We start from the raw sequence: 20,065 nt of genomic DNA on the forward strand, positions 1-20,065 counted from the left end.
ACTATAATTATAATTATCTAATTCTATAAATTGAAAGCAAAATAAAAGATTCAGAGATATTTTGGCATGGAAATAGTTAATTCAACGTTTTTCATGATTGCATAAATGTGAAATTTTTATATTAAAACAAATTGAGATAAATTTGAGAATAATGAAACTTTAATATATTATATAAAAAAAACCAATGAATAATAGATATCATGAATATTGTATAAAAAAATAAACACAAAAATTGATTAATTTTATTCTATTGGTATATATACGTAACATGGCATATATTTAATACGGAAACTAACGAAGCAGAATAAATTAAGATATGCTGATAAAGAGAAAATAAGAAAACAAATTATGAAGAATAAATTAATGAAATCTAAAACAGGTAACAATATATTTTTCGTATATAATCTATATTTAAATTTCCCAATGGGAGTATAAACCGTTTTATTATTGTTACCGTTTGAGGGCTTACACTACACTACAGTGCTCCCTAGGTTGTTTCTCTATGCACTACCACCGTGCCCTATTTAAACTCCTTCCAAATATTTACAAATTCTCCAAAAGCTTCAAGAGGTGTGATTTCTTTACATTAATTCATATAAGGTTTGTTTTTGAGAGGGTGAAAAAGCCATGAAAGACGTGAATTTTTCACAAACAAGATTTCATTCAACGAATGTTGAAGCAAAGGAGAAGTTGGTGGTGAGTAATGATAGAGGGATCAAGGCAATGCAGTCAAAAGGGTCGCATGAGAGCGATTATGTGTCATCAAAGCAATGTGGTGGTGACAAAGAATGCAACCCTTATTGTGGCACAAAGATTGTTGGTCAGCAAGAACCAGAATTTGGTTCTTTGGAGAGAAAAAGAAAAGCTTGTTATTCGGATGCAGACATGGACCCTGAGATTCAGTATATGATACAAGTGTTGTTCTGGGAGATAGATAACTGTCCTCCGGCATTATCAGGTGAAATAACTCTCGAGGTCAACAGAATCAAGAAACCAAGACCAGCCAAGAAGTTGCGTAGGGTTTATAGAGTTGAGGATCTGTTGGTCAATGAAGAAAGAAAGTAGCTAGGGGTGATGTATGTTATCTACTAGGTATTGTAATTTGTTGAAATGTCATGATGAATGTTGCTGCTATAGAATCAATGTTATTTTGTTTCATTTTGTTTTGTTTGGATATGTTTATTTTTGTAAGGTTGAAGAAGAATGTATTATCAGAACTTGTTGTTTAATAAAAGTTTTTTTTTTTTTTTTTTTTTTGCTTTTCTTTTGGATTTTAATGTGCAATGTTATCAATGAGGAAAATTAAAACCGATCTATTCAAGCCTCTAGGCAATTGCAGTGGTTCTTGATGTCACACAAGTAACGCGCAGTTTAGACTTGTTTGTTGAAAAAGGGGAAAATAAAAAAGATTAAGTGTCTTTTTGGTCTAAAAGTAGGGTAAATAGGAGAAGGATTTTCATGGGAGGTAGAGTTAGAAATTTTGTCTATTGAGAGGGAGGGAGAGAAGAGACTTTAGTAGAGGGAAAGGTAACTCTTTTATCATTTAGAAAAGATTTTAAAAAAACAATTTACCAAGTGGAATTTTCGTCTCAAGTTTTAGTTAAGCGAATTAGCTCTCCAAATTATTAAAGATAGGAATTGTAATATGCTCCTTTACATCTAATAATCACAATTAACAGTTATACCAATAAATTTTTTTTGATATACAGATGAAATTTATAAATTATAATATATATATATAATTAATATTAATAATATTCTTAGTGTAGTGGTTAAATCTTATTGGAGAGGTGAGAGAGTAATCTTCAATTCTTACCTTTTACATTTTGGTAACTTTGTAAACTTATTCCCACATTATATTATTAGATCATCATGTTATGTTAGTGTCTATTTCATTCACTTAAATCTAGCCTCATGTTATTTATGAGTGTCATGTCAACCAAAATTATTAGACTTCTAATAAAAAATTGACTAAGAGATTAAGATTGTATAATTATGTTACTATAGAGAAATTTAATTCACCAAATTTAAATTTAGGAGATCAAAATTGCAAGATTGTCATACTTGCGTGATTAAAAGTATAATTAAGTCAATTTAAAAACATAAGGATATTTTGGATATTATGTTTAAAATGTTTTAAATTCTTTCCCTTCCTCCAAATTCTCCAATGTTAGAGGAGAGCTAAGATTAGATGAGGGAAGGGTTTTGCTTCCATCCACTCCTAAAATTGAATCAAGCAAGAAAAGTTTATAAACTTCTCTCCACTTCTCTCCTCTCCATTTACCTCCAAACAAACATCATATATGAAAAAAAATGTTATTAGCTTAAATATATTCTATGTGGCAATAGTAGCAACAGTGGAGGTGATGATGGTGTTGGGAGATGAAGATGGTGACCATAATGGTAATGGTAGCAATGGTAATCATGGAGGCAATATTAGTGATAATCTCGTAAGTGAGTATTTATAATAATTAAGTTTTAATCTTAAGTATTAATTATTTTTATCTATAATATAAAGGATATTATTTAATTCTTTCATCTCTCATAATAAAATATGTTTTCATTGTATACCCTCCATATATATATATATATATATATATATATATATATATATATATATATAAGAAGATATTAAATAACATTAGTGTAATTTTTATAACTATTACACCTCTCAATAATTTTTAATTGAATGAATATTTTTCAAAAAGTTTTTTCTCTTAAGTCATACAAGCAATTTTTTTATTAATATAAAATTATTTGATAACACATTTATATAGAAGAAAATCGGTGTAATATATACATTTTAAAATATCTTAATATATAAACAATTTAATCACCTTCTTATATATTCTTGTTTAATTAATTTTAACAAAATTTGACATACATATTCAAGGTAATATAAAAGTTATAATTCAATAGTTGATCAATAAATATTTTTTTATATATGATTTATTGAACGATGTAAATGTCGGTAAAAGTTATACTAGTATCATTTAATTTCATATATATATATATATATATATATATATATATATATATGAGAACGGATTCATGTACTCTAAGAATATGTCTTGGTATATTTATTTTTTTCAATAAATCATGTTCTACATTAAATTTCAACAATCTAACTGTTAAAATAATAAATTTCTTAATGTAGATCAAGTATACATATTCTACTGGAGAAAAGGTGCACATTAGAAGGGGGATCGAATAGTGTATATAAAGAATTCTCGCACTTTTGAAAAAAGTGAAGTGGTAAAAGCTTGGCAAACGAAGTGTTGAAATGCAACAGAAGAAAAGACACAAGTCTTTTATACTGGTTTGTCTCAAATACAGAGGCTACGTCCAGTTCTCAATCTGACTATATTAAGTTCCACTATCTTTCACGAGATACAAGTATTCTTTCAATAAGCTTTTATAACTCAACTCCAAGTAGTCTTTTACTTGCCTCTCCAAGCAAACAACCTCAAGTATTCTTTTAACAAACAAGTCTCTCCAAGCTTAATAACTAAGTATTCTTTTAATTACAAGTCTCTTCAAGCTCAATCCTTACAAATAGAAATTTGAAAATAGTTACAAGGATAACTTTGTTTCTCCTAGATGTGATGCTATGAAAGTTAAGCACAAACAAACTATACAAGACAAAATTTATCTACAAGATATACAGTTAGGGATGGCAACGGAGCGGGGCGGGTACGGGTTTCATGATACCCGTCCCCGTCCCCGCGAGTCAAACTCATCCCTATCCACGTACCCGTACCTATCGGGTATGTGATTTTCATCCTCATCCTTGTCCCCGTTGGGTATCGGGTATACCTGTACCCGTACCCGTATCCGTCAAATTTTTTATTATTATTATTTTTAAATATAATATTTTTAAATTATTTTTTTAATTATTATAATTATAATTAGGTTATTTTTTTTTCTCATATTATAATATATAATTATACATAAAAAAATATTAAAATTCTTTAATATAATTAAATTGAAAGTGGATATTAAATTAAAAATGGGAACGGGGACGGGTAAGGGTACGGGGCGGGTAAGTACATACCCGTACCCGTACCCGGTCAAACCAGATATTTCCCGTCAAAGTCGGGACGGGTTCGGGTATTACCCGCGGGTACGGGTATATTTGCCATCCCTATATACAGTTAGAAAATTTTCACGATGTGTTAACTTTGTTTCTTGTCTCTCTTGATTGAGAATCCCTTATATAGTAGCCTGGAAGAAAATGATCCTTAAGGAATCTTTTCAGATGCTTCGTTTGTCTTCTCTTAAAAACCAGAGAGAGTAAATTATAGTTGTTACTGTAAACATTTAATGCATTGTGTGAAAATGTTCATCTCTTATTTGATCTTGGCAGCTACTTATTATCATTTCGTAGGTAAGGTGAAAAGCAATGACTAAATCAAACTAATCCAGCCCATTCAGAGTTTCTGTTTGCTTTTCCATGATTTTCAGGATTTTTCTCTTTCTTACCTAACACAAAGATTGACTTTCCATTCCTAACAACTTTTAGTATCTTCAAAGAAACTGTTTCATTTGACTTGTTAAGGAATAAAATATTCAATGTTCTTTCAAATAATAATCTATCTTGATAACGAGAAAAAAATTTAGTAGTGAGTTAGATTATATGTTTCTAATGTCATTCGTCTTACAATCGAGATATGATGTTTACTTCGTCTGAAATACTCTCTTTTAAAAAAATATTTTGTTTGTTATCATTAAAACTTATAAAATTTTAAGAATCCAAGATTGTTTTTTGATTTTACATATTCTTATAAATTTTTAAAAAAATTATACTTTGTTATATTAAATTGAATGAACAAATAATCATAAACTATTTTATACGTCGATTTAAATCTATATAATAGAGTATCAAATAATTCTTATCAAATATTTAATAACAATTTTTGAAATTATTGAATATTCAAATTTATTTTTTAAGTATTAAAATATTATATAATATTAATTTTTAAAATTATTAAATATTTACAATGAAATAATATTTATTTGTATAAAGTTTAATCTTAAAATTTCAATATATATATATATATATATATTGAAATCAAATTTACCTAAGGTAAAAAATTAAATTATTCTATTTAAACCAAGAATTTAAAATTTAAGAAATTTGAATTAACTTGTCCACATAAAATATTTTTAAAAATGATAGAAACTGAAAGTAAAGTAATTCAAATTTAATGAATTTCAAATTTCTAAAATTTTTGAAATCCTCCAAGCAAACATAATCTAAATGCAATTCATCATCAACTATTCAAATTCTCTAATTAGTCACAATAAAATGGTGAATAAACGAAAAACTACACAATTCCTAAAAGATCACCATGCAACAAATCTAAAACACACAAAGCAAAACTAACCTAAACGAAGATTTTAGTTCGTAGTCAGAGTTCAAATAAAAGATTCCCCTCACCAAATAACCAAAAGCTGATGACGACAACTAGGCAAGAGTAGTATCATCCCTAACAATGGTTGAAGAGCTATCTTGCAAGCTCCAATTGTTGGATCCTCCAACAATGCAATGCTTCTGCTAGACACATCAATATGTGTATGTGTCCACGCGTGTAACATTTTCATGGTTATACATAATTAGAACACTACAGAAAATGAACACTAAAAACTGACTTACAGTAAGAAAATGAAATCAATGAAAATAAAGCAAATTCGATACAATTAATTGGATGTTTAGAAACTCATGGATTTATGAATGTATGCCCAGATTATTAAGAATGCAATGAATAGACACAAAGTAAAGGATTTTCATCGTAACAAGTTTTGAGTTTCCTGATAGGTGAGAGGGATTCAAATTGAAATTTAAGGTTCACAATTTTTGAACGAAAGAAATTGCTTTTTATTAGTTTTCTTTTAAATTGATTTTTATTATATTTTTTAATTTAATAAAAAAAATTGTGTTTGCCACACAAGAAGAAAGTTGACCACCTCATTTAATTGAGAGACACACATTTCACCATCTGCCAACAAAGATAAAAAATTAATTGAAATTATTTAGAACATTATGATGGTTTGAAACAGTTAAAAAATGTCATCATTTGTTATGGTTAATACTTTTACTAGAGTTATAACTTTTTTTGACGGTTTATTGGATCCATCAGAAATTTATCACAAATCACCTAATTTTTTTTTTTTTTGTAGTGACTCATCTAGGTCAAAAACTTGTTTTTGAACTTATAATTGTTTGTTTGAAAAAAACATGTTTTGAGGGCCGAAAACGTGTTTTTGAAGATTTTGCCTATCCACTTGAGCGAAATTATCATTAGAATCAAAATTTGAGAGAAATTTAGTCTTGCAATTAGTGGGTTAGACCTATAATTAATCTGCCAACTAACATAAATATCTATAAATAAGTGTCAATAATTTATATACTACACATGTTATTTATTTTTTAAAATTTTACACTTGTTTCGTATACAAACTTCTCTGATCTCTCTCACTGCTTTTCATAATTGTTGCAAATTTCTCTGATCTCTCTCACTGTTTTTCATGAATTGTTGCGACATCTTAATAAAAATGTTTGGCTAATCCTTTAATCCATTTGAGTTCCAATTTTAATCCATTTGAGCTCCAATTTAATTTTTTTTTAATGAATTCTTCATCTTTTTTCTTCTTTTCTAGATCCAATTTAATGATTTGTGCTTTGAGGAAAAGGTAAACAATGATAAATCATAAAAGAAGGAGAATAAAAAGTGAAAAGGAAAAAAAATATATGCATTGTTGATTAAAAAATTAATATATCTAACCAACCAAAAGTGTTCCTCACGGTGAAAAATATGACTAGCTTTCCCATGCTAGCATTCCCCCTTTTTAACTTTGATACTATCATTGTCGTAACCTGCTATACTACCAAACTGAGTGTAACCATGCTTCACTACCAAACTGAAAAATTTGACATTCAACTAATTTATTATCACCCTGTTTGTTGCCTTCACCAAATTCAAAGCCTCTCAAGAATCACACCAAATTTTGCTGACCCAACTCTAAGAATGTTAACCTCCCCTCCCTTCTTCCATAAACACTTCCCACCACATTAATAACTCCGTCATTCCCCAATTTCAAAACCCTGTCTGCAACACTTTGAGTGCTTCCAAGTGTTCAAGCAAACGAGTAGTTGGTGAGTAATTGTTATTTTCCCCAATGAATAGCAAGCCCTTACTTACCACACATGTCTTCTAAGTCAGTAATAATATAACTATTGTGATAATAATACCTCGTTAAGACGTGAGAATAATGTATATTTAATATGTATTTACTCCAAACAAAAATTGACTAAAATGAAATTTTATTAAGTCAGAAAATGGATTGGAGACATAAAAAGATAATAACTACAAAACTACAAAAGCAAAATAAAGGGATTGTGTAGCATTAACCAATGTAAGCAAATCACATCCCAGTGAGATGTCTGAACAACATAGTGCCATGGAACATGGTGCCTTGGTATTTTTCATGATATTAGTGGTACCTAAAATAACTATTAACCAACTAAATCAATCCCTTATTTTTATCAACTTCCATTCAGAGAGCTTTTAAAAAGTATACGATTATTTCTCCATATCAAACATGACACTAATCTTGCAAAGTTGTCTGCAGAGGCAGAGAGCTCTCTACTTCCTTGGCAGCATTTGAGTTCCTTTCTGCAACAGCCTTGGACATACCAAACATCTGAAATTGATCAAAAACCCCACAACAAATGTTAACATGGTGATGCAAACAATTGTTTTCTTTCAAAGTTTAGATAAACACAAGACGAACCTTCTGAACCGTTTTCTTGAAGCAAGTTTTGTGTTCATCCATAGAAGCATGCATAAACTCGTCAATGTGATCCTTCAAGTCCTCCAAGAAAGTGGCTTCTTCATTCTTCTTCCTTCGACATGAAGTAACAGTTTTCCCTTTCTCAGTGTCCATACTCTGAGAGTCCAATCATTTGAAACAGGAGTTACACACCCATATTAAACTCAGTGAAGTGTTTAGGCCTATTTAGATCAATTATTCCAAGATGAAAATAAGAAGAAAAACTGATATAATTTTTTTAAAAAACTTAAATTAATTTATACATAACCTAATTTTTTTTTTTAATTTCCCATCATAAGTAAATAAAGTCTCTCTAAGGATTGTTTTCACCAAAAGATCAAATTCGGGCACACCCGACCAATTTGACATTGAGATCAGCATATTAACACTTGTAACCAACTCTAGATAACACACAAACAAATTGGTAAAATTTTACTCTAATAAACTTCTGCTTATGAAAAAATTATTCTAACAGACTATTAGTTAAACATTATTATCATCGGTCTCAGAACACTGGTACCACAGCTAAGCAAATTATTAAAACGCAACAATGATTTTTAATTAAATAGACAAGCTCATGGGAAAAACATGGCAAGAGAGACAAAATCTATAAACATAAACACGTTAGCACCAACCAATTTGAGACTTAAACATAATAATCCCTCGCTGTTGAATTAAGGTCTTCAAATACTCAAATGAAAACTAACATCGTCCAATTCAAATTAAAAATTAATTCAATTACAAATTTTAGAAATTGCACATTAAGAACGTAATACAATGAGTGACCAACCAACTCAGAATGTATCACTAGATTAAAAAAAAAAAATTAGAGAAAGGGATTTGAATAAAAAAAATGAAGAAGAAACAAAAAAAAAAAAAGATAAATACCCGAAAAATAGGGAACGAGAGAAGGTGAGGGAGAAAGGGTTTGGGGCGGTGCAGCGTAGAGGAGGGATTTGGTGAGAGATTTAAAGAACAGTGATTTCGTGCAGAGAAAGATAAAGAAAAAGACGAAACAGAGAAACCAGTGGGCTGGTTGGGTCTAGAAGGTTCTAAATAGTGTACTCATATTGCGAGGCCCGAGTATAATCGACCATTGTATTTCTTTTCTTTCTGGTTTTTGCTAAATATTCCTACATTTTCTTTCTTCTTTTGCTGGTGTTTTGTTTGTATAGTAAAATTAAGTTAATATATATATATATATATAAATTATGTGTTTTAAAAATTTTATGGAGAAAATGGTATTGTAAAAATTCAGAATGAAATTAAAGTGAAAAAAATTATAATAAATAAAATTTAAGTTATATTATATTTTTTTTCTATTTTTGTTGATTTGTAATTTTGATATTTCTATTTTAAAATTAAAATATAAACATCTTTAATTTTAGAAATATGAAATTTTGATTTTTTTTTCTTTGGACATCCATTAACCATTAATTATTAACGTTAATTTGTGACATGTTATTAGTAAGGTGACATGGCAAACATTATTTTAGTTTAAATTATTGATTTTTGTTTATTAGATTAATTACATTAATAAATAATATTAATTCAGAACATGATTTAGTCGATTTAAAACACCATGAAGGCGTGAACACAATCCCATTATTGAATAGACTACATTGAAATAGGTTACATTGCATCATTGATTTATTACTCTGATTTCTTCATTTTGTACAATATTGTTGTGTTGATGTCGGTGTTTCTAAATTGTAGAAGAGAAAGAGAGTGAAGAAAGTAGCAAACGACGAATTAGCAAAACCCACACAAATAAAGAGCATGTCCATTGTCCAACCTTCTTTTATCTATTAGTTTCCTTTCATTTCTCTCCATTTTTTTTTTCAATTTACAAATTCTACTTCCTTTTACACCCCTAATGCCCTTTCATAATTTCCAAATTCTCTCTCACATTTAGCTCAACTAATCGTGATTATAATAATTATAATGAATTATTATGATGATCTAATACTCTTTCCTTTCGTTGAACGAGATATTCAAAATTTTCTCCTTCTATCTTAAGTGATTTAATATTCCCTTTTTGAAAGCTTTTATTTTTTTCAAGACATCATAATTATTCGATTTGTTAAGGTATAAAGTATTAATGCTTTCTCAAGAAATAGTTTAACAATATAACGATAAATAAATATGACATTTATTCCAGATCATATGTTTCGTCTGGTGTGCTTCATCTTACAAACAAAATATGTTACTACTTCATCTGAAATGCTTTCTTTTGAAAAATTTTTGGCTAGTTGTTTGTTATTTTAGAGAAAGACGTTTTATGAAACTCTGATCTGTTTTAGAAAAATGTTTGTTATCATAAAAACTTATAATACTTCAAGGGATACTAGATGATACTCTAGGCTTCCTTTTGATCTTATAACTTATTTCTAATAAGAACAATGTAATGATTACAAATCAATGTAATTAATTACGAATTTTTTTTCATAAAAACTATTGTCCTTCATAACACAAAAACACACATGTGAAATTTTTCACGGTGCATCAAAATTCAAAAATCTTTTTTAAGTGTCATAAATTGATAAATCACGTCACTAGTGCAAAAATTAGATTTAAAATCGGAGTTTTAAGATCGGTTACAAAGTAACCGATCTTAAAAGTGACGCGGTGACAATTTTGTAAATAACATGAACACTTTTAAGATCGGTTAAAATTTAATCAATTTTAAAAGTACTTTTAAGATCGGTTATTTTATGACCGATTTTAAAAGTAGCACTTTTAAAATTGGTTCTTTAAGAACCGATTTTAAAAGTCTAACTTTTAAAATCGGTTATTTCATAAACGATTTTGTATGTAGTATACAAAATCGATTCTTAAATAACCGATTTTAAAAGTATCGTCTGAAATCTTTTATATTCCCATCCATTCTCATTCTCTTTAATCTTTCCCTCCATTCCTTTTTTTAATCTCTGACGCTCTGATTTTCTAAAGTCTCCAATAAGGTAAATTTCGTTGTTGTTTTCGTTTTCATTTTCGTCTTCTCATGTTCTTCTTGTGTCTCTTTTCGTTTTCTCATGCTTTTCTCGTCTCTATTTTCGTTGTAGGTTCAGTTTGGGTAATTTTGGAACCTGGAACGGCCCGTTCTGCAAGGAGAACGAGCCGTGCTACAAGGAGTACGGGTTGTTCTCCCTGAAGCACGGGCCATTCTACAAGGATCGCACGGGCCGTTCTCCAAGTAGAACGGACCGTTCTCCCTAGAGAACGGCCCGTACCAAAGTTTACTTTTTAGGCCTTTTAAACAGACTGGAACGGCCCGTTCGAGTTTAATTTTTTTCCATAGCCAGACTTTTAAGATCGGTTATAAAACAACCAATCTTAAAAGTTAACTTTTAAAATCGATTGTTTAACCGATTTTAAAAGTCTAACTTTTAAAATCGGCTCTTTCAAGATCGGTTACAGAATCGATTTTAAAAGTTAAAAATAACCGATTTTAAAAGTCTTTTTTCCACTAGTGCGTGTGACTGAAAACAAAAAGCAAGGATGAAGAAGATAAAAGTTTTATAAGCTTTTCATGATAATTAACTTCTTGTTTCAAGAAACAATAAAGTTTTATTCAATCCAAATTGTAATGCTTTTGAAATCCATGTAGAATTTTGGGTTTTATTTTATTCCATTAGAAAAGGGTGTAATCTTAGATTGGATTTCTCAAGCATACAAGTTAAGAAAGGGTTTCCTAATATTACATCAAAACCGGGAACCTTTATTAAGGGTTAGTAGAGAGTCTCATGATGAGATGTTAATCAGGTTTGATTTTTGTAACTACAATATTTTTTTTATATAGTGGAAGTTTTTAACCGTGTTTTAAAACTCGGACCGACCCGGCCGATCGGACCGGTTGGACCGGGAACCGGTGGTCCAGCCGGTTCGAATATGAAGTTGGATCGGTTATGCAGTCGACCCGTTTCAAACCGGATTGAACCGGTCAATTTTCTGGTTCAACCGGTGAACCGGTGGGTCAAACCGGTTCAACCACTTTTTTTTTAATTTTTTTTAAATTTTTTTTAAGGGACCATAAATCACAAAAATAATAATGAAAATTGAATCTCTTAATGAAAAAGCAAAGAGTCTTATTAAATATAACAATGACTACTTGTTCTAATATATTTGTTTGCAATATATAAAACTTAAATAACTTTTATAGTATATTATTAATTTTAAATTATATATTTAATAATGCAATATCTATGTAAATATTACATATATTATTTTGTGATATTAATTGCAAGCATATTATATATGTACATATTATTTATATTTTTAATTTGTATTAATATACCGTTTAACATGTAATTTTTTTATGTATTTTTTTACAAAATAAAAATAAAAATAATTTTAAATAAGATAGAAAAATTGAAATTTAAAATAAGATATGAATTTATTAAAATTTATAAGTATAAAATATATTTAATATAAATATTTTTTAATAAAAATTGAGTCATGCGATTCAACTAGTGACCCATCGGTTCAACCTTTGACCCACTGACCCAGTACCTTAACCGGTTCGATGACCGGTCCGGTTTTTAAAACTATGGTTTTTAATCAGCAATAAATTACAAAAAAAAAAAAAACTAGATGAAACTTTAAATTTGAAAGTGAGCTAGTATAAACATTTTCTGTGATATTCTTTTTCCCTTATCTCATGAATCTTATTATTCTTGATATGTTGCTTTTATCAAATAAAGGTTCTTTAATTCATCTTTAAGTTTCGCTAACTTTTGATTGTTCAAATAACATATTAAAGAAAATGTTTGAAGATAAAGAACTTGTTTAAGAATTGATTCAAGAAAAAAAAACACCTTTCTGATGAATTTTAATTCACCAATTTAATTTCCATTTTCTCGGTGAGATATTGTTTTAATTATATATATATATATATATATATATATATATATATATATATATATATAGATATTATAATTACACCGGTGTAACTTTTACTAAGTATTACACCAGTCAATAACTTTATATTAAATGTGAATTTTGTAAATTCAACCGTTAGATTGAAAGTTCATATCACTTTATATGTATATATCAAATTTTGTTAAAATTAAACAACAACTTGAAGATAATCAAAATATTCATATTTTAATATATTTTGAAATGAATATATTACGTCAATTTTGTTTTATAAGAATGAAGTATCAAATCATCTTGTATTAATATAAAATTTTGTATATATAATCTAAGAGTAAAGAACTTTCAATCTAACAGTTGGATTTACAAAATTCACATTTAATATAAAGTTATTGAGTGATATAATACTTAGTAAAAGTTACTATTGCAAAGTAAATTATATATCCCTAAGGCCGTACGAAATCCCTAACTCACGAAATCGCCTTCGTCCAGCCACCACCACCTGTGGTCGCGCCCAACTGCCATTGTCCGTCGTTTCACTGTCAAGCTTGATATTTACTTTATACGCTTTGAAATATTATGGTTGGCGGGACAACATTGGAAAACCTTTTACTGTTAGGAAAGTGAGTGAATGGAGTCGGTGAGAGACACCAACCCTACAATGTCGTCGGCCCACTACTGTTAACGGTAGCCAAGCCCCTTCCTGTTCGCGTCGACCTTGCACAAGCAACCTCCGCTCAAGCCCTTCTGCTTTAGAAGCCCTCTGTTTCCCGTTGTTTGTGTTGCGCTCGCCGCACTTCGCACTCAGTGCGAGCCTGAGAAGGTCACGACATCATTTTAAAAACTGGCAGCACCTCGCGTCGTCCTGATGGCCACCGTTTCACTGCCCTCTACGGTGGGGCTTGATGGATGCTCATGCTTAAGGGGAGTGCTCTTCTTCTTTGGTCTCGTCTAGCCTTCTCCCTCTACCACCTCCTAGTCGACGATTTTGTAGCCATCTGTGTTCTTGTTGCCCAATAAGTAAACTCTCATCTTCCTCTATTTCTTCTTCTCCTCATGGTTTCAAAAGGGGGGGGGGAATGGGTGGTACTCAAGAAGGCTTTGGAGGACACCTAAGACAGATTCTGAATAACTCTACGTATTTCTTCTTCACTAATGTGGCGGAGAATCAAGAGATCTCGGTGCTGTGGAAAATTTTCCAAAAATGGGGAAAGGTAGTAGATGTGTTTATCCCCAAAAAATGTGACATCCATGGACAAAGGTTTGGGTTCGTACGGTTCTCTGGTGTCTACGATGTGGAGGGTTTGGAAAGGAGTCTTAACTCTATTGTCATTGGAGCACGGAGGCTAAAGGTCAACCTCAATCATCATTCTCGGATGGCGAGGAGCAACGATCATGTTGTCACTCGGGTGCAAGTTGATAGGCAATGTGTCTCTAGCGGGGTAATGCGCAGCCATGGTGCCTCATATGCAAATAAATTGAAAGGAACGACGATGTTCAGCGTTAGGGATTCGAAGGGAAATACGGTGGTATCAGCTACGGGGGGTAATGAGTGGGTGCGAAAAAGGGAGCCTTGGGCTCATCTTTATTTCTCGGTTGATGATGAGGTAATTGAGGAATATCGGCGATCTTTGGTGGGTCGGCGTCATTGTCATCTCCAGTTGGCTACGATACGTCAAGATTTACTACAAAAAGGTTTCCTGGATATCAAGGTGGCAACGATGGGTGATGATATGGTTCTGGTGGAATCGGATGCTGGTGTTAATCTTGAGGATATAGTGTCACTAAATAAAAAGCTCTGGGAGAGGTGGTTTTATGAGTTAGTTGAATGGCATCCCAAGATGGTCTGTGTACGATGTCAGACATGGGTACGTTGCTATGGCATCCCCCTTCACGCATGGTTAGAGAAAATTTTCATTAAAATGGTATCTTCAATGGGGGATTTCTTCCAAGTAGATGAGGATAAACGAGAGATAAGGCGTCTTGATTATGCCCGAATTCAAATGAGCACGACGTACAAGGCGTTGATCAATAAGGAATCACGGGTGTTGGTGAATGATTTATGCTTTTTAGTGCGTTTGGTGGAGGAACATGGAGGAGAATTTTTGACAAGAGAATGGGCTAGTGATGCTAGCACCTCGGAGGATGTCTCCGTGGATCAGTCACTTGATTTGGAAGATGTGGAAAATTATTCCTCTAAGGAGGATAGAGGTGTGGAGGAGGGGCCACCAGAGACGATGGCCAAAGAACGTAGTAGTGGTGAGGTCTCACCGAGGATTGTCAATGATGATAGTGGTGGGAATTGCATTGAGGGGGTCACACAAATGGTGGAACAGATAGTGGAAGGGGTAAAAGAATCTACTATGACAGTTGCTAAAATTACAGATTTGGGTATGGAAGGTGTTAATGTAATTGAAGGGGTTGGTAATAAAGTTACTAAGAATATTCAAAATGGGGCAAAGGGGAATATTCAGAATGATATGGTGAGCCCTATGAGGAAGGTAGGCGCTGACCAATATGTGGCATTAGTTGATGGTGGTGGTTTGATTACCAATATGAGTATGGTGGTTGGTAAAAAGGAAGGTGTGTTTAGTAGAGGGGGTGGTGTGGAGTGTGATGAGGGTAGGGTGCGAACAAGGATGGAAGTGGAGGTTATAAATGTGGTGACTTCTGTTGGTGTTAATAAAACAATGGAGGACATAAGTCTGGATGGGTGTGCATCGCTAGATAAGGAATTGGGGCCTGAATCCCAGAACAACCTTCTTGGGCTTAACAAAGTGCTTTGGCCAGATGAAGTGGAGGGGTGTATTGAGCCTAGGGAGGGGATGGTGTCAATAGACTCCCTTCAAGCCAAATGTGATGAGCCTACTATAAGAAATAATGTGAGAAATGCACTAAAAATAGCCAGAAAGAAAATGCAGATCCAAGGAGCACCTCACGATTTGGTATCATTGACGAAAGGTTCTTTGGCTGCGGTGATTGGTGTAGGTGGTGGGAACTCAACGATGGTCCAGTCAAATGATATTAATAGTGTCAATTCAGGTGCAAATGTAGAATGGTGTTGTGACGAAGCCATGGCCGATCGTATGGTGGCGTGAAAATGAAGACAAGGTGCGACAAAAGCTTATTTCCACGGAGTAGAGGGATCGTATGGTGGCGGTTGGTATTAGGGGATCCTCAGATATGCAATGAAAGTTGGTACATTCAATTGTCGTGGATTAGGGGGTGATGTGAAAAGGCATTGTATATCGGAGCTTATTCGATCTGAGGAGCTAGATTTTATTGCAACACAGGAGTCTAAATTGGAGATGTGTGATAATACCCTTTGTGCTCAATTGTGGGGATCTACAGAGTTTAAGTGCTTTGCTTCTCCTTCTCAAGGTAGGAGTGGAGGTCTACTTTCAATTTGGAACTCTAACCAAGGTAAATTGGTGTTTACATTTTCTGGTTTTGGTTTCCATGGTGTTTGCTTGCAATGGGGTGTGGATGCGTATAGGTGTGTGGTGGTCAATGTATATTCTCCTTGTCAGCTAGTGGATAAGAGGTGGTTGTGGGAAGAGATAATCATGTCTAAGCGTGGTTTTGGGAGTCGTTTATGGTGTATAGTGGGGGATTTCAACACGGTGAGAAGACTGGATGAGAGAAAATGGGGGATTGGTGACTATGGTGCACGGGATATGGAGGAATTTAATTCGTTTATAAGAGATATGGAGTTGATTGATGTACCGCTGGTTGGGAAGCGATTTACTTGGTTTAGGAGTGATGGTTCTATGATGAGAAGGTTGGATATGGTGTTGGTCTCAGAAAGTTGGAGTGCTCACTGGGGCGCAGGATTGGTGACTAAAGAAGTGGAATATTGAGGTGTTTGGTAATGTGGATACCAAGATAAAAAGCTTGACTAATGAATTAAAGGATCTGGATGTGAAGAATGAGAAATATGTTCTTGTAGAATCAGAAAGGAGTAGGCAAAAGGAGTTAGTAGATGGGATTTGGTGTGCTTGGAAGAACAAACTAAGCTTGTTAGCTCAAAAGGCCCGAGTTCGTTGGGGTAAATATGGTGATTTAAATTCTAAATAATTTCATGCTTGTATCAGGGAAAGACAGTGACGTAACCAGATTATAGCTTTGAAGATGGGTGAGTGTATGGTAGAGGAGGTCTATGAGATTAAAGAAGTAGTGAGGTCATATTTTGAGGAGCATGTCAAAGCAAGAAGTTGGCTTAGACCACGATTGCTTGTTTCCCTGTGTTTTCTAATGAACAAAATGCAAGGTTGGTTGGTGACTTTACTGAGGAGGAGGTGTGTTGTTTAATTAGGAAGAGTGATGGGGACAAAAGCCCAGGACCTGATGGGTTCAATTTTGCTTTTTCGAAGAGATTTTGGCCTCTTATGAAGGTGGATGTGATGGATTTGCTTGCTGAGTTTCATACTAACTTGAAGATTCCAAAGGCTCTTCTATCTTATTTTGTGACTTTGGTCCCCAAGGTTCCTTGCCCTTAAGGTATGACTGACTTTCGTCCTATCTCGTTGTTGTGGTGCTTGTATAAAATTATCTCTAAGGTATTAGCGAATAGATTGCGTGATATTCTTCCATCAATCATCTCAGAGAACCTGTCTGCTTTTATTCCTTGTAGACATATGCTGGACAGTGTTCTAGTTGCTTCTGAGGTTATTGATTATGCTTAGAAATATAAGAAGCCGATTTTTGTTATGAAAATTGATTATGAGAAGGCATATGACTTTGTGGAATGGGACTACCTGTTGTTCATGTTTCGAGGGTATAGGTTTCACGAGAGATGGGTCCAATGGATGGAAGCTTGTGTATGTAGGGGAAGCCTATCAACCCTTGTGAATGGGAGTCCTACGGCAGAAGTATCTATGGGTAGGGGATTAAAGCAGGGTGATCCGTTGACACCATCTTTGTTCTTAATTTTTGCGGAAGGTCTTACATTGTGGATGAGTATGACTTTAGATATGAATCTGTTTAAAGGATTACACTTGGGTGGTGAAGGTTCGTCGATTTCTCTTTTGCAGTTCGCAGATGATACTCTGATTATTGGAGAAGCTACTATGCAGAATCTGTGGTGTTTAAAGGCTATCTTGCGCTGTTTCGAGTTAGTTTCAGGCATGAAAATTAATTTTCATAAGAGTTGTGTGGTCGGTATTCATTCTAGGGCAGATTTCACTAACTTGGCGACTACTTTTTTACATTGCAAGGTGGGTCAACTACAGTTTAAGCATTTGGGATTACCTCTTGGTGCTAATCCTAGGAAGTTGTCTACTTGGAAACTAATGCTTGATGGCTTACAAAAGCGTCTATCCTTTTGGAAGCATAAATGTTTATCCATTGAGGGGAGAGTGACCTTAATTAATTCAGTTTTGAATGTTATGCCCATCCATTTCCTTTCATTTTTTAAAGTTCCAAACCCAGTGATTAAGGAAATTGTGGCCATCCAACGTGATTTCTTGTGGAGAGGTGTCAAGGATGGCTCAAAGATTCCTTGGGTAAAATGGGAAACAGTGTGTAAGTCAAAGGTTGAGGGTGGACTAGGAATCAAAGATGTCAAATTGTTCAATTGGGCACTACTAGGGAAATGGGTGTGGAGGTGCATGCTCTCTCCGAGTATGTTGTGGGCTAAAGTTCTTCATGATAGGTATGGTCATATTGAGTCATTTTCTAATTTCTCTCTCCTTTGCCTTGGACCCGTTGTTAGTGGTGGCAGATAATGGAACTTGAGAGGGATCTAGGTGGGTGTGGCAAGTTAATTGGAGAAGAGAACCTTTTGTCCATGAAGTTAGGAGTGTGAATACCTTGTTGGATATGCTTCAGGGCTTGCAGATTATCTCTTCAAGGCAAGACTATTGGAGATGGATTTATGATAAGGACGATGTATTCTCGGTGAAAAGTGCGTACCTTTGGCTGCAACGCTCGGTGGGTGGAGAACTCAAATACTCTTCAGATTTTCAACTAGTTATAAAAAGTCTTTAGAAATGCAAGGCTCCCATCAAATGCTTGGTGTTTTGTTTGCAGGTGTTATTGAATGCGTTCCCGTGCAAATCATTGTTACAAGTACATGGTGTGGAGTTGGATAACAATTTCTGTTCTTTTTGCTCTCATGTTTGTTGAAGACCCTCTTCATCTCTTTCTAATGTGTCCAATGACTTTTAATACTTGGTTAGTTGTTGCTAATTGGTTGGAGGTTGCGGTGGTCTTTCCTAATTCTTTAATTTCTCTTTATTTATATTGGACGAATCTTGGTATATATAAAAAACGTTCTCACTTTTTATGGGTGGTCTAGGTTTCTGTTATCTAGTTACTATGGCTTTATCGGAATGTTATTATCTTTTAGCAAGGTACTACAGATTGCAAGGAAATGTTGGACAATATTAAATTGCGTTCATGGAAGTGGATTAGTAGTTCTGTCCCTGGTTGTTCTTTTAGTTACATTAGTTGGTATTATAACCCAGATTTGTATTTCTCATAGTTTCTATTCTAGCTTTGATTCTAATTATGTCTTTGTGTCTCTTGTAACGGGTTGGAATACCCCTTGTACTCTCTCTAATTTAAATCTCTTTTACTTATAAAAAAAAATAAAAAATATCGGTGTAATTATAATCTCCTTTATATATATATATATATAAGTGGTCTATAGTTGATGACCAACCTAGGAGCACCACGCTCGATCTCAGAAGCCTTATTGACATAAAAGGCTGCACAAGACCAAGGACTCTTGCTCTTCCGGATTAAACCTTTGGAAATAAGATCGTTGATCTCCTTTTGACAGTGGATGACAAGTTCATGACTCATCTGGATTGGCCTAGCTTTGGTTGGGATTTGCCTATCAGTAAAATCCTTTTCATAAGGAAGGCTGACCATATGTTTCTTTCTATCCCAAAAAGCATTAGGAAGATCGGAACAAACATGACCTTGAAATCGATCATGAAGACTCATAATCTTTTGTTTGATATGGGATTGAGAAAGCTGACTTTCGATATGTTTGAAAGAGATTTCCTCCTTAAGGAAATTGATTTGATTAAGCTTTCTATCAACCTGATTGATGTTACGAAAGAGGGGTTTATTCAGAAATTTGAACATGATTGTTTTCCCTAGATATTGGGTAGATATACCTTCATCAGATATCTTAATAGGGAAAATGGATTTAATGAATGGTGTTCCAAGGATTACATCATTCTTAAGATTTTTTACCAGGAGAAATGGAGTTTCAACCTGGAGATTATCATTTTGAATGATTGCAGATGGGAGCTTATACTGGATTTCTAGTCGTGAACCACTAGCAGTCCTAAGCTTCTCGGAGGTTTTGTGGAAGTATTTGGTTGGAATGAGTCCTTCCAGAATA

General features: G+C 33.1%; 1 protein-coding gene across 1 annotated transcript; it reads right to left on the minus strand.

Annotated features, from left to right (window-relative positions):
- Positions 1-7,307: 7,307 nt before the first annotated feature.
- LOC109806049 (uncharacterized) lies at positions 7,308-8,882 on the minus strand. The gene is made up of 3 exons (XM_020368395.2): positions 8,722-8,882; positions 7,795-7,950; positions 7,308-7,704 (listed from the first exon to the last, which is right to left on the minus strand). The coding sequence occupies exons 2-3, from the start codon at positions 7,945-7,947 to the stop codon at positions 7,609-7,611; spliced, it is 249 nt and encodes an 82-aa protein (XP_020223984.1). The 5' UTR covers positions 7,948-7,950; positions 8,722-8,882; the 3' UTR covers positions 7,308-7,608.
- Positions 8,883-20,065: the final 11,183 nt, after the last annotated feature.

This window comes from Cajanus cajan, chromosome 7 (genome assembly GCF_000230855.2).
Source record: "Cajanus cajan strain Asha chromosome 7, NIPB_CcT2T_4, whole genome shotgun sequence".
Taxonomy (NCBI): Eukaryota; Viridiplantae; Streptophyta; class Magnoliopsida; order Fabales; family Fabaceae; genus Cajanus; species Cajanus cajan.